The sequence below is a fragment of the Lolium rigidum genome, chromosome 6 (assembly GCF_022539505.1).
Source record: "Lolium rigidum isolate FL_2022 chromosome 6, APGP_CSIRO_Lrig_0.1, whole genome shotgun sequence".
NCBI lineage: Eukaryota > Viridiplantae > Streptophyta > Magnoliopsida > Poales > Poaceae > Lolium > Lolium rigidum.
The window spans coordinates 327,123,037-327,137,896 of record NC_061513.1 but is presented as its reverse complement, the minus strand read 5'-3'; the positions used below and the strand labels follow the sequence as shown (position 1 = coordinate 327,137,896).

Below are 14,860 nucleotides of genomic sequence, written 5' to 3'. Positions count from 1 at the left end.
TTGAAAATGGAATGGTTAGTGCACTAAGCATTTTTTCCTTGCATTAATAATTCTTGATGTGCCTCCCTGCTCTACCAAATTATTTCTTGATGTGCCTTGCAAATCATTCCTCCCTGCTCTTCTAATTTATTTCAGGCTGTTCCTTGCAAATTCAAGGAGCAAGTTAGTAAGCTTGCAAGTTCAGAGAACTGGATGGTGGCAAAATGCCCAATGAGGGTTTATGACATGTACCTTGTGAAAGATGGTACCACTACAACTATTTGTGGTCCATACTGGAGGTCCCTTTTATATAATATCCAACTTGGTGATGTACTTTCTTTCACCTACATGGAAGAAGAGAACAGATTTCATCTCAACGTGTACCAAATTGTGAACACTGTCAAGGAAGAAAAACCTTATGTTGGAGAACAAGGTATGATACATTATTCATGTGTTCATGTATTTTCTTGCCTGACATGAGGTTATCATTAATGTGTACCAAATTGTGAACACTGTCAAGGAAGAAAAACCTAAATAATAATCTGTACTGACTTGTTTCTTTGTTCTGGACCAGTTGTTTATGATGTCATCCCAAGAATCAGAGTGCAACTCCACAAGACAATATTTACAAACATCAGAGCCATCACTGAGGTTTTTTTTGTCTAACTGTTGCTACTTATGTATTGCAGGCATTCTTTAATGTAGAAGAAAGACATAGGTACTGGGTACTAAAGTCTGCAGGTAAAAAATGGAAAGATTTCAAGTGCTACTTAAAGAAGAAACATTACAAGGCGAAGTTATCAATAGAAGAGAACGTTGCGAACGGGTGTGGCCAAAGACTTCCTGAAGCTCAATGGGATTGGTTGGTGAGGCGTTGGAAGCAAAAAAGTCCAAGGTGCATCATTACACAAACTTCCAATTTGAAAATGTATGCCTACTGAACTTACCATGAACTGAATTATTAAACTTAAATTGCAGAGATTGTCAAGGAAGAACAAAACTGCAAGGAAAAACCAGCCAAATAGTACACACACTACTGGGTCAAGGAGCTTCGCAGTTGTACAAGATCAAACAGTAATAATCCAAACTAATCAATTCAGACTTAAATTTTCTGCATTTTACTTTGTGTACAACCTTACCATTTGAAATATTTTTACAAGTTCATGAGGGCATATTCCATGTGATTTGCGAGGAGATCCTAGAAGGTAAAAAAATTGGGAGGGCTGAGCTGTACAGGATCACTCACACTAATAGCAAAGGACTGCCAGTTGACGATTTTGCTGCTGGGAAAATTGTAAGTTTCACCTTCAAGTAACTACTGCCAGCACACATACTTGTTCTTGCAACAATACCTGCCATGACACTGATTTCCTTGTAGACTGAAATAAATGACAAACTTAATGCCAATCCTGAGCTGCATGGGGAGGAAGCAAATCCCAATGACCTCTATTCAACATTGTTTCCCAAAGCAAAGAAGTCAACAAGGTATGGTCTAGGCATGGTAGTTGGTGGAAAAGGATCAGAAAATCTAGCTCAAGCACTAGCAGCTCTTGAAGAGAGTAGGAAAGAGACCGGAGACCTAAAGCTTGTGGTCGAAAACATGGCGCGAAAGACCGATATCATAGGAGGGCGAGTTGAGTCAACTAATGCTAGTGTACCAAGCTAGCCGGAAAATACGGGACAACCAAGCAACAGCAACAGCAGACAAGTGAAGAGGGAATGGAAGGTATTCCTACAATCCAGGTACACTACAACTTCTTCATTCATGAGTCAACAGTATATTTCCATAAAGTCTGGTGATATCTAAATTTGTGATATGATTGGCCTAATGTAGGTTACCAAACCAAATGTTGAGAAAGTTACTAGCAGTGAGGTTACAGGTTGCAAAGCAAATGTAAGACGCAGCTTCTTCTTTCATGATCTGTATTGTAATCATACTATCCAGATGGTGCAGCTAAGTATTTGATAATTTTTTTTAAATGCAGGAAACTAAATCAACTGAAGAAACAAATGTGAGAAGAAGCCAAAAACCTAGTCATACCTCAGAAGTTGGAGGATCTCAAGGCAAGGTAAAGTATCAACAGTTTCATGTCCACTTGGCTCCTAGATGGTCTTGTTAATTGTGTGCTCTGATTGTTTAAATGCAGGAAACTAGATCAACTGAAGTAACACATGCAAAAAGAAGCCAAAAACCTAGTCATACCTCAGAAGTTGGAGGATATCAAGCCAAGGTAAAGTATCAACAGTTTCATGTCCACTTGGCTACTAGATGGTCCCGTTAATTGTGTGCTCTGATTGTTTAAATGCAGGCCACCACAACTCATGAAGATAGAAGAGCCGTGAAAAATAAAGGAGAGAAAGAGTATGAAGGAACCTAATAGTTCTGTACCAAAGGTATGAGCTGCTAACATTGGTACTTTTTTAAACTGTAAATTGAAGGTACCACCTGATCATACATGCATGTGACATTTTTGCTAATTGGCAGGAAACAATTTATACCCAGGAAACAACGTATAGCCAGGAAGGCGTATACAGCCAGGAAACTATGTTTAGCCACGAAGAAATGTTTACCAATCAAGAAGAAGGAAATCATTCAAAGACAACCTACAAGCATCTAGAGGCAAAGGTACTCGAGCCTCATATAATGAAAATTACTCTACAAGCATCTAGATTGCAATAATCGAGCCTTATAGAAAAAAATAACAAAATATGTTATCTGCAGGACAGCTAGTGTGAACAAGATCATTAAATCGGTCAAAATGGAGAAGGCACAAGAAAACAAGATGAAAAACAGTGAGGTGAAGAAGAAAAAGCACAAAGGGACAAGTCAAGGTGACAAAAGGGATGGACGTCGCTTTAACTTCACCAACCGATGAAGCAATAGTGGCTCTTGGCACCTGTGCGGAATGCAGTACACTGATGAGTACATTGAGGTTATGATCAACATGGTCTTGAAGAGAACCACGAGGTTACCACAAGCAAAGGGGAGAATGACGCTACTAGGTCAAGCTGAGGCACACTCAGTCCAGTGGCCAAGGAAGAATGTAAGTTATACTTGCCTCTTGAGAATGCCAATTATCACTTGATCAATACTGTAGTGCCAATACTGTAGTGTCATGAAAAAAACCATGTGAAACATGATCAGTAATGTAGTGTCATGAAACAACCATAATCAGTACTGTAGTGTCATGAAACAACCTTACTATCTAATGCTTTAACTATCTATGCATGTTGCCTGACAAACTGTGTTGTTGCTCCTCACCATGTACTGGTGGTTGCTTATAGTTGGAAAAGCATGTGTATTGATACAGTGACCTCTGTGATGCTTTCCAATCATCCTAGCCTAGCTTGTTGCCTATCAGTTTGGTTGTTTGAAATGAATTGCTTTGCGATAATGACTCTCTTACTTCTATTTCTCAAGCTATAGGGATGCCAACTACTGTTGGGGACCATAGCTTCATTTTGAACCTTGTTGGGTAATGCTTGCAGGTCGACATCGAACAAGTGGACATGACTCATGCATCAATTGTGAGCAGCATGGACAAGAACTTGCGCATTCATTCCAGATCAGATGGTAGGGTGTTGACATTGGAGGAGCAAGCAGCGAATCGGGATGAAATTAGGAGAACAGATAACCTCAATGACAGTCAAAACCCTGACAGAACTAAGAGGAGGAGAACCTTCACCTTCAAGTCAAAAGCCTCCATAGCTTCTCCAGTCCAGGCTGATGATGTGTGACCAGGCTGGATGATGCTTTCAAGCTGATGAATTTGTATGTTATCTAATGCTGGATGATCATGTTTATGACTGCTTATGACTGAATGCTTGTAAGTTATCTGATGCTGGATGATCATGTTTATGACTGAATTATGTTTATGACTGAATGCTTGTTTGTGTAATTGTAAGTTAAATACCTGGATGTTTCAAAGTGTTGACTGAATGCTTATGACTGAATTGTAAGTTACATGATTTGACTGAATGTTCATGAATGCTACCAGTACATTAATTCAAAATTTGCCTACAAAAAGAAACAGTGGCATTAGGCCTATATGCCTGAAAACAAATTTGGAGGCATTTGCAGAAATGCCGGAAAAAGCTTTGAACGGCATTTCCACCTTGTGCCAGAAAAAGATTCCGCGGCGTAACCACCTTGTGCCAGAAAAAGATTCGGCGGCATCTTCATAAAGTGCCGGCAAAAACCTTCCACGGCACAATCAAAAAGTGCCTGGCAAAACTCTTAACGAGCACAAACTGGTCTGCCTGAAATAGCTATTACTGGCACCAGTATCTGTGCCTTGAATTACATACCGCGGCATCTCACGAAATGTGCCGGCAAAGACCAATCTCGACTGGAATAAACGCAGCACTTTTTTTTTGCCTTGAAAAACCTTTGCCGGCACTTTTGGTGCCTTTGCCGGCACTTTTTTGTGCCGGCAATCTGGGTACCTGACGCAGTGTTGAGCTCGATCTCCCACCATTGCTTCTTCCTCGACTGCGGTGGTGCAGGGAAGATGCTCTTTCCTTCTTCACCGGCTCCTCCTTCGAGCGCTGTAACTATAGGTGCCCTCGGGGGCGGCGAGTGCACCTCCTTCTTCGGGCGAATTAAGGGGTGTCATCACTGAAGATGACCTATGCGACATGTTGTGTCGTTAGGTGCGGAGCGGAAGGCTGGTGCACCTCTGATCCGGACGATCCCCCGAGCTGACTAGGATCGATTGCTCAGGGAAGGACGCTCCCCGACAAGCATCGTCGCATCGTGGGCGGTAGCAGTGCGCAGCGAGCGTCTGGTCGATGTTGCGCCCACACCACCACGCTCATCGGCCGATGCGGTTGAACCGCCTGGGGAATCAGGGCCGGCGAAGCGAGTGATCTCCGCATCCTGCTCGTGCTGGAAGACGTCCAGGCAATACTGACTGTTCGCCCCCCATGCTGGGTTGTTCTGTTGAAACGCCGGCAGATGCCCTCGACGCTACGGTGAGGGCGCAAAGCTCCGCCCCTTCAAGAAGAGTGGAACTGCGTACCCACCATTGGTCAAGTGCCAGCCGCGAGGCAGCTGGTAGTATGGCGGCACGAGGAGGCCAACTCGGTGAAGCACCGCCGTGTCCTATAGGTATAGGTTTAGCTGCCGATGCTCAACGGCTTCATAGTTGTGCGCCATCGGCGGGGAAGAAGGTGGTGAGAACAAAGGGGTGATGGCTAGGGTTTTCGGAGGACCGACGATAACGAATGGCCAGGCGGGTGCACCTAGGAGGGCGTCTTATAGTGGATGCCAATGTGCACATTGAAGAAGATGGTAGCTTTTCCTTCAACGCATGAGAGACCGCATGGAGCGCGACATCTCGCATCTCCGTCTCAGGAACCACCGCTTCGATTGAAGATGGCAACCGGCATACTGCAAGTGATCATTTAAAACGTGACAAGATGTTTGTGGCGCTTCCGGGACTTCCCACTAAAGAAATCCGACATGGCGTGAGGCGGTGGCGTGCCCGCTTCAAATCCAGTCCGTAGGGGCTGGCAAGGGGTTGCTGATAGTTATATTGGGCTTGACAACCCATGCATCGGCTATTTTTGGAACGCGTCGGTGTGAGCCTCAAACAAGTGGTGGTCCCAGTAGACCTATGAGGATTGCCATTGGGACCGCCGGTGGAGATGCTCTCAAGGCGGCAGCTAGAGGGAGCTCGCCATGGCTGTCTTGTACGAGCTCGACCATCTACTGGTGCTGTGGTTTTGCTTCGACTTTGCTGCAATTTTGCCGAAATCTTTTTTCTTTTATTTTTTTACAGAATTTTGATATGATGGTTATATTTATATATTTTCTAGTAGTATTAAGGTGGAGATTTGAGAGGAGCCTGCAAATCTAAAAATCTCCAATATCTACATAAGTACATAGTTTCATTTTTTTTAGAATTCTAGGCTCCACAAAGTACATCTATCATCTATGTAGGCATATTTTCAATTCTAAAATTGCACAACGATATATGTGCAATTTTAGGGTTTTTAAGGCATAAAAATATAATACAAAACAATCATTTGAAAAGAATGAGAAATGTACAAAGTGCCAAACTATCTCTCGAAACCAAACTCCACATTACTAAACAAAAATCTGAACCAAGTTCAGTTTGAGCTAAACAAACGTGCAACTAACCAATGGTGTACCCAAAATTGCATACAAACACTATGTGCAGTTTCAGATCCAAAGTGTGCAGCTATCAAAAAATAAATGTTTGGCACATTTCATCCAAATGCATGCGTGTACGGTCTGCCATTGACGTTCTAGGATCGACGTGACAATAAGAAGACTTCTATCCTTCTACGACAGCTAAACAATTAAGACGGCGGGGCAAAAGATATAAATCTTTGCCACACAATTGTAAAAAACGTGATTTCCTCCACATATATGTGGATACGCTAGTAGTATTGTCGTTCTAGGAACGATGTGACAATAGGAAGACTTGCAAGCTTCTACGATAGGCAAACAACTAAGACACCCTTTCACGTCTGTCGAGTGTCGACCATGCACCATAGATCAGTGAGAGTGATGTCTATATAAAGTGAGCCCTATAGCAATTTCGATCCATACGTTTGCACCACCATAATTTCCGCAGTTGCGAGCCCTGCAACACGTTCTGATCGCCATGACTTCCTCCTCGCTCTTGCTGTCTCTCCTCCTCCTGCTGGCCTCATCGGCTGCGGGACTTGCAACGGCGGCGCGAGACGACGACGCCAGCGAGCACGGGCTCACGCACATCCACATATACCTTCATGAGATCTTATCAGGGCCGAACGCCACGACGATCGCCGTCACGCAGTCACCGCGGGGTGGCAACGCGACCTTCGGGAGGATCGGCGTGCTCGACCTCGAGGTACGCGACGGCTCGGACCCGAAGAGCTCCGAGCTCCTCGGCCGGTACCAGGGCATGTTCGCCTTCGCGGGGCTCGTGAGCCCGCCGTCAGGCTTGCTGACGACGGTCAACTTCGTGTTCACGGCCGGGGAGCACGACGGAAGCACGCTGGCCGTTCTAGGAAGCATCCCGAGCTTCGAGGACTCCTTCGAGCGCGCCGTGGTGGGCGGCACTGGTGCGTTCAGGATGGCGCGCGGGTACTGCGTCACGACGGCCGTGGCGAACCCGACGCCGGTGTCCGTCGTCTACGAGGTCGACCTGTTCGTGAAGATGGATGCGTAGACGCTTCAATGTTGCCTGTGTGTCATGCGCTATATGTATGCCAAGTATTACTGGAAAGGAATAAAATGGACCGACGAACTACTGTTTGTCAGTTCACGTCTAGTTCAGCAGCTCTATGTCTCCGATATTGGTTTGATCGTCCCGATCCTTTTGCGCCTGGTTCGTGAGGTTTCTAAAAAGTGACGAAAACCGAATGGGAACGGTTGAAACTAAGTGGTGCTACATTTATTTTTTATGTTTTAAGGGAGATAAACGAGTATAGAAATCTCCGGGAAAAAATAAAAGTAAATATATTGTAGAAAACAAATACAAACCGAAACCGAATACGGGCAGAGATAGAACGATGCAGCTATTTGTCGGAACCAAGATAACCATTGAATCATGCAAAAAAATCTCAAGCCACTACAGGAATGGAGCGCTGTGCCGGCCCCGAACCCTTGGCGTAGTTGTAAAGACCGTCGGAGAGCCACCATCGGTGTAGCTCCTCGGCAAAGGTCCGCCTCGGCGAAGCATATACGCCAACGGTCCCAACTTTTAGCCGTCGACGTATAAGTGGGCCATCCATATGAGCGGGCCGTCGGCGCCTTGCGTCATTCCTGTAGTGAGCACTCATGTGAACCAACAAACGTGTTCCTTAATCCTAGCGTGGTGCTCAATTTACAAGGGAATAGATGACACGTCGACCATTGGAAGCCTCCTCGAATATGCATGAAGGATCACATGCATGGTTGCTAGTTTTGGGACGAGCCTAACAAGATCATGTAATAGGATTGTTGGATTCGACCATACACATTAATTCTGAAACAGAAATTTCATATTAGCTGGACAGGGAAATTCCGCTTCCACCTCCGCGTCCGTTGCACCGAAAAACGGCGTTTCATTTCCATTTCTGTTTCCGCCAAAAGAATTCCCATTTTGCATCGCATAATCCCGTTTCCAGTCCCCATATTTCCATTCCGTTTCCGTTTTCCCATGAAAAATTCGGAAACTTCCACTCCATTTTCGTCACTATTTCTAACTAGCTTCTCTGATCATTTCTTAACTAACAGAAAATATTTTTTTCTATCTTATTTCTGTCTACTCCAACTAAGAAAAAATAAACATAGAAGGACATTGCTACGCAGCGGCGGCGCATATGTGTGGATTCGTGCGGCGGCTGGTTAATCACGTTCGACGACTGGTTAATACGCGCTGAACCGCAATACGCGTTGCAGCCTAGTTAATCACGTTCGACGAGTGGTCCCATGTTGCATGCTGGTACGCTGCTAAACATTTTTCCTCAGTGCATGCACCAGGGTCACATGCTCGTACCTTATCTGGACTTTCATCCATGCATGCGCACACCATTGTCTCTTAGTGAATAAAAATACACGAAAGCTGCTCAAAGTATGAGATACTCCCTTGTTACTAGCTGCCAGGTTAATAACCCCTAGCTGCCATGATCAGTCAAGAAAGGTCATTACTTGTAAGTTGAGATAATACGATCAGGTAGAAACTACTCGGATGAGTCCCGAGTCCCATATCTCATGTATATATAGCAGATTACAATCACCAACGTATTGGAGTCGGTTTCTATGATTATGCCTAAGCCTATACGTGTACTACACGTTTACAAGTTGTTATCTCTAACATCCTCCCTTAATCACAACTTCGATAAGTTGAGATTATGCTTGAAATCTTCAAAAGCTTGATATGGAAGTGGCTTAGTGAACCCATCTGCAACTTGGTCTTTAGAGGGAATAAATCGAACCTCTAGTTGTCTTTTTAACACTCGTTCTCTAACGAAATGAAAATCAATCTCAATATGCTTAGCTCTCGCATGAAAGACCGGATTAGCAGAAAGTTATGTTGCTCCAAGATTATCACACCATAAGCATGGCCTCTGTGTTAACCGAATTCCCAATTCAGCAAGAAGTGATTGCACCCAAATCATTTCAGCTGTTGCATTAGCTAAGGACTTGTACTCTGCTTCGGTACTAGATCTGGATACTGTGTTTTGCTTCTTAGCACTCCAGGAAATCAAGTTCGGTCCAACAAACACAGCAAATCCCCCCGTGGACCGACGGTCATCGACACTCCCAGCCCAGTCAGCATCTGAAAAAGCACTAACTAGAGTAGAGCTGGATTTGGAGAAAGTAAGTCCAACAGTGAGGGTATGTTTGACATAGCGTAAAATGCGCTTAGCAGCAGTCCAGTGCACGGTAGTAGGCGCATGAAGATACTGACACACCTTATTGACAGCATAAGAAATGTCTGGTCTAGTGAGAGTAAGATACTGTAATGCTCCAACAATACTTCTGTACTTGGAACTATCATCTGGACCTAGAGGATCTCCTTGATGAGCTGAAATTTTCTCAGAGGACGATAATGGAGTAGGCATACCTTGGCAATTTACCATGCCAACACGAGTAAGGAGATCTTGAGCATACTTAGCCTGATTAAGAACCAGGCCATGGGAAACCGGTGTCACTTCAATACCCAAGAAATCGCGAAGATCACCAAGATCTTTCAATGCAAACTCTTGATGCAAATCTTTGAGCAAAGCATCTGTAGCTGCCTGGGAAGAACTAGCAACAATGATGTCGTCCACATAGATGAGCATATAAATGCTGACATTAAACTTGCGATAAATGAACAAGGACATATCAGACTTGGAAGCTATGAATCCAAGAGAGATCAACTTGGCACTCAACCGTGAGTACCAGGCACGAGGAGCCTGTTTCAGTCCATATAACGCCTTGTCAAGTTTGCAAATATATCCAGGTTGATGTTGATCTTCATACCCAGGTGGTTGTCGCATATAGACTTCCTCTTCCAGAACGCCATGAAGAAACGCGTTCTTAACATCCAACTGTCGCAAGCTCCACCCACGAGAAACTGCAATAGCCAGAACAAGACGAACTGTGGCAATTTTGACAACTGGACTGAATGTGTCCTCATAGTCAATTCCGTAGCGTTGTTTAAATCCTTTAGCAACCAAGCGAGCCTTATACCTGTCAATAGAGCCATCAGCATTGCGCTTGACCTTGTAGATCCATCGGCAGTCAATCACATTTTTGCCATATCTAGGAGGTACCAAATGCCATGTTTTATTCTTCATAAGAGCAGCAAACTCATCATCCATGGCCCCTTTCCAATTGGGATCAGCTAGAGCAGACTGAAGATTAGTGGGCTCGCCAGACGTGCACGAGAGAAGCCAACGGACCGTACCATCTTTATACTCGCGAGGGCGAACAATACCCGTAGAAGCACGTGTAGTTGGTCGCGTTGGAGGTGCAGCAGGGGGTGCACGGCGAACAGGGACAGAAGATCCGGCTGGAGATGCTGTGGCAGGGGCAGCAGGCGAGACCCCGTGATCGGATGTGGCAGACGACGGGGTCGCGGTTGGCGCTGTAGAGGGTGTGGCGGGAGATGCGGCCGCAGAAGATCTGCTGGACGCGGGAGACGGAGCCGCACGAGGGCTGTCGGCGCATGTGTCGGCCGCAGACGAGGGGCCCGCAGAATCTGGGCGGGCAGGACTGAGACCGCGCGATCCAACGCGACGGGGAGATCCCGAAGTGGATTCTGTCAGCGAATCTGCCTCGTGTCCAGGGCTTTTGTCATGTTCTCCAGAAAATTGAAAAGAGCCATATGACCAGCTCGAAGCTCCATTTGAAGTGAAATTTTCGCCAGACGGACCGTTTCTTGGAGCTGCATCCTGCACAAGAGGTAGAACAGGTCTAGCAATGGAGTTAGTAGCATGAGTATTCTCAACATTTGAATCATTAATAGTAGCATTGTCCTGCTCAAAATTTTTAAGAGATGGATCAAGAAGTAGGATCTGTTTGCGGAGAAGGGCACCAGCATTCGGATGAAGATGTTTGAAGGGGAAAACTGTTTCATCAAAGACAACATCCCGAGAGATGTAAACACGTCCACTAGACACCTCAAGGCACTTGACCCCTTTGTGGCAGGGACTATAGCCGATAAAGACACACTGTGTGGAGCGAAAGGCAAGCTTGCGTTTATTATAGGGTCTCAAGTTGGGCCAGCAGGCACAACCAAAAACTCGCAATGAGGAATAATTAGGACGGGTGCCAAGGAGACGATGAACAGGGGTATCATTGTTGATAACTTTGCTAGGAAGCATATTAATGAGATATGTGGCTGTCAGAAAGGCTTCATCCCAGAATTTGAGGGGCATACCAGCATGAGCAAGAAGAGCTAGACCAACTTCAACAATGTGGCGATGCTTTCGTTCAGCAGCACCGTTTTGTTGGTGAGCATGAGGACATGAGACAAGATGTGTAATTCCTTGTGTTTGAAATAAAGAGTTCAATTTGATGTATTCACCCCCCCAATCTGATTGAACAGTGATAATTTTTCTGTCAAACTTGCGTTCAACAAGAGTTTGAAAGGTAATAAAGGCAGCTAAGGCATCAGACTTGCGTTTAAGTAGATAGATCCAAGTAAATTTACTATAATCATCAATAAAACTTATATAATAATCATGACGACCAACAGAAGTAGGTGCAGGACCCCATACATCAGAAAATACTAACTGTAGAGGGGCTGTAGATACACTGGTGGAGATGGGGTATGGAAGTTGATGACTCTTAGCCTGTTGACAAGGATCACAAATAGACTCACTACTCAAATCACTAACACAAGGAAGTTTATTTTTGCTAATAATTTGCCTAACAATCACTATAGAGGGATGACCTAAACGACTGTGCCACTGGTACTGAGAGGGCTTGGCGGCAACAAAGGCAAACTTGGATGGCGTGGAGGATGCCAAGGATGCAATGAGAGGGTATAAGCCGCCAACACACCTTCCTCTATGGACGATTCTCCTGGTAGCCTGATCCTTGATCAAAAAGAAGAAGGGGTGAAATTCAATAAAGACATGGTTATCGTATGTGAAGCGATGGACAGATAATAAGTTTTTGGAGGCATTAGGAACATGAAGGATATTGCGAAGGTGAAAATCTTGAGTAGGATTGCGTACTACTGAATGACCAATGTGAGAGATATTCATACCTTGTCCATTAGCTGTATTGACCGTATCATGGCCCTTGTAAGCATCACGGAGCGTGAGATTGTTCAATTCGCCCGTAATGTGATGAGTGGCACCTGAATCCTGGTACCAGTTTGTGTCCACGCCATAGGCGGCATGAACCTCTTTCTCGCCATAGTCATCATTGCTGGAGTAGCGAGACCAACAATCTTTGGCATAGTGCCCCTCCTTGTTGCATATCTGGCATGTGACATCAACCCAAGGGGTGGTCCTGCGGCGTCCACGACCACGGCCACGCCCCCCTCCAGTGTTGCCACGACCCCCACCGCGTCCCTGTTGGAAGGAGCGGTCGTCACGCCGGCGGTCATCCCGGTGATCATCCCGACGGTCACCACGGGGCCGGCTGTTGTAGTTGCTGTTGGAGTCGTTACGAGGGCGCCATTGCCGAGCTGCAGCATTGGCCGAAGACTCAAACTCTGGGGGAGTAGGCTCGGCGAGAAGAAGTTGTCTTTGATCATATGCCAACAAAGTGGAGTAGAGTCGGCTGAGGGTGATCGGGGTGGTCGCCACGCCGAGTGCCGCAACAAGGGCGTTGTAATCTTTTCCGAGACCGACAAGAATATAGGACACAAGCTGTCGATCTAGGAGAGGATGGCCGGCGGCGATAAGCTCATCTGCAAAGCTTTGCATCTTGGCGAGGTAGTCAGCAGTAGACATCTGAAGCTTCTTTGTCGTGGCAAGGGCAACCAGAAGATTGTCCACCTTGGCTTCACTCTGAGTGGAGAACATCTCTTCGACGGCGCTACAGACGCCATGGGAACTCTCGATGCGATGAACATGGGGCAAAACCTCCAGGGACAGGGACTGCAGGAGGTAGGAGAGAACCAACTGATCGCGCGCGATCCAGTCCGCATAGAGAGGGTTGGCCTTCATCGTCGCCGGGGTGTCGGAGGCTTTGTCAGCCGGCACATCCACCACTTCTGGTGGCGGAGCACGATCAGCGCCCGTGATCAACCCGAGTTGCTGGGCACCACGGATTGCAGGCAGTACTTGAGACCGCCATATTGGGTAGTTGTCCCGCGTCAGTTGTGTGCGGGGAGGTTGGCCGAGGGAGATCGGCGGAATCGGAGCGGAAGACGCCATGGCCGGCGAGGGCGGCGGTCGTCAGAGCTTGCGATCGATTTCGTGGCTAGGTTTGTCGCCGGAAGAGGCGGCCTGATACCATGTAAGTTGAGATAATACGATCAGGTAGAAACTACTCGGATGAGTCCCGAGTCCCATATCTCATGTATATATAGCAGATTACAATCACCAACGTATTGGAGTCGGTTTCTATGATTATGCCTAAGCCTATACGTGTACTACACGTTTACAAGTTGTTATCTCTAACATTACTAATTGCCAGGTTAATCACCCCTAGCTGCCAGGATCAGTCGTTACTATGATTAGTAAAAAGGACACGTTAATTAGGCCACCATATCAATCTATTATATAATTAAAACACAAGACAAACAATGGTTAAGATTTAACAAAGAAAAATAAACGACCAAGATTTAAATCGGTCCCTAAATCTTCACGGTGTACCCATCAAAAAGAATATAAATAAGTCACGGCAAGAGTCCAGATTACCAGAAACATACACGTCTGTTAGGGTGGATACGTACGTAGTCTGCTCCTTGACTCATAAACTAAATCTAGGTTTACCAGAAACATCCACGTCTGTAGGGTGGATACGTACGTAGTCTGCTCCTTGACTCATAAACTAAATCTAGGTTAAAAGTAACTAGACCAATCTTCGTCTCAACTTCCTCTCCTTTGGTAAATATTGCCTGGTGCGCCGCCGTGGCCAAAATCATCAGCCCGTCGCCGCCGTTCTACATGACGCGTTGACACCAGGTTCCGCCAAAAAGTGAATGGAGTCATGCATACATACGTGCAAATCTGATTTTCCTCTACTGCTGCTCGATGCGTCAAAGACTCAAAGGCTATATCTGGGCAAGTACTGTCACTACCTGTCTAGAATTCATGCTTTTAAATTTGACTATTTGGACGTACAGGAAAGCAAACTTCTTATGCAATCTGCTTATCAACTTAAGGATTTATTATGATGATTGCTGATCCATTTGATTTCTCATACCACGTTCCTTTTGCAATTCGGGCAGGTCCGAGAGGGCCAGCTGGGGTATCATGAAGGCCCGGCCGAACTGGGGCGACTCTCAACGGTGGCAAGAAGAAGATGTTTCGAGAGAGGAGTAGGCGATTGGAGTGTAGGAATCAGTTGGAATCCAATTCGAAGTAGGGTATTGTGTGTGCAGGAAGAGAGATCCCGCGGATGCGCTGGCAACATCAATAGGCGTGCATCGTCAGGATTTCACGGAACAGCGATTCGCTCTGATCGAGAACTATTCGGGTGCGGGGAAAGCGCGCGAAGAACCGAAGACCTTGGTGAGAAATAACAATATAACACCGGCGGCAATCAGGAGTGGTAGAAGTATCATCCAGTGAGATCCCAAGCGGCCAAAAGCGATAGAGATCACAAAAGACAGCGTCGCGCCGTTAAGCGATGCCAGTAAGCCGTGAAGCCTAGAAGACGAAGGAGAGCTGTGCGCCTGTGCCTATGGTCCTCCAGCGGTATCAACTTTTCAGACGGGCGGGTACGTAGCTCCAACGATGATAGTTTCCTTTTTTTTTGAGGGAAACG

General features: G+C 45.9%; 1 protein-coding gene across 1 annotated transcript; it reads left to right on the top strand.

Annotated features, from left to right (window-relative positions):
- Window positions 1-6,614: 6,614 nt before the first annotated feature.
- Window positions 6,615-7,163, top strand: LOC124664749 (dirigent protein 1-like). Its single transcript, XM_047202195.1, has one exon. It carries the CDS (start codon window positions 6,615-6,617, stop codon window positions 7,161-7,163), a length of 549 nt encoding a protein of 182 aa, XP_047058151.1.
- The last annotated feature ends 7,697 nt before the right edge of the window (window positions 7,164-14,860 follow it).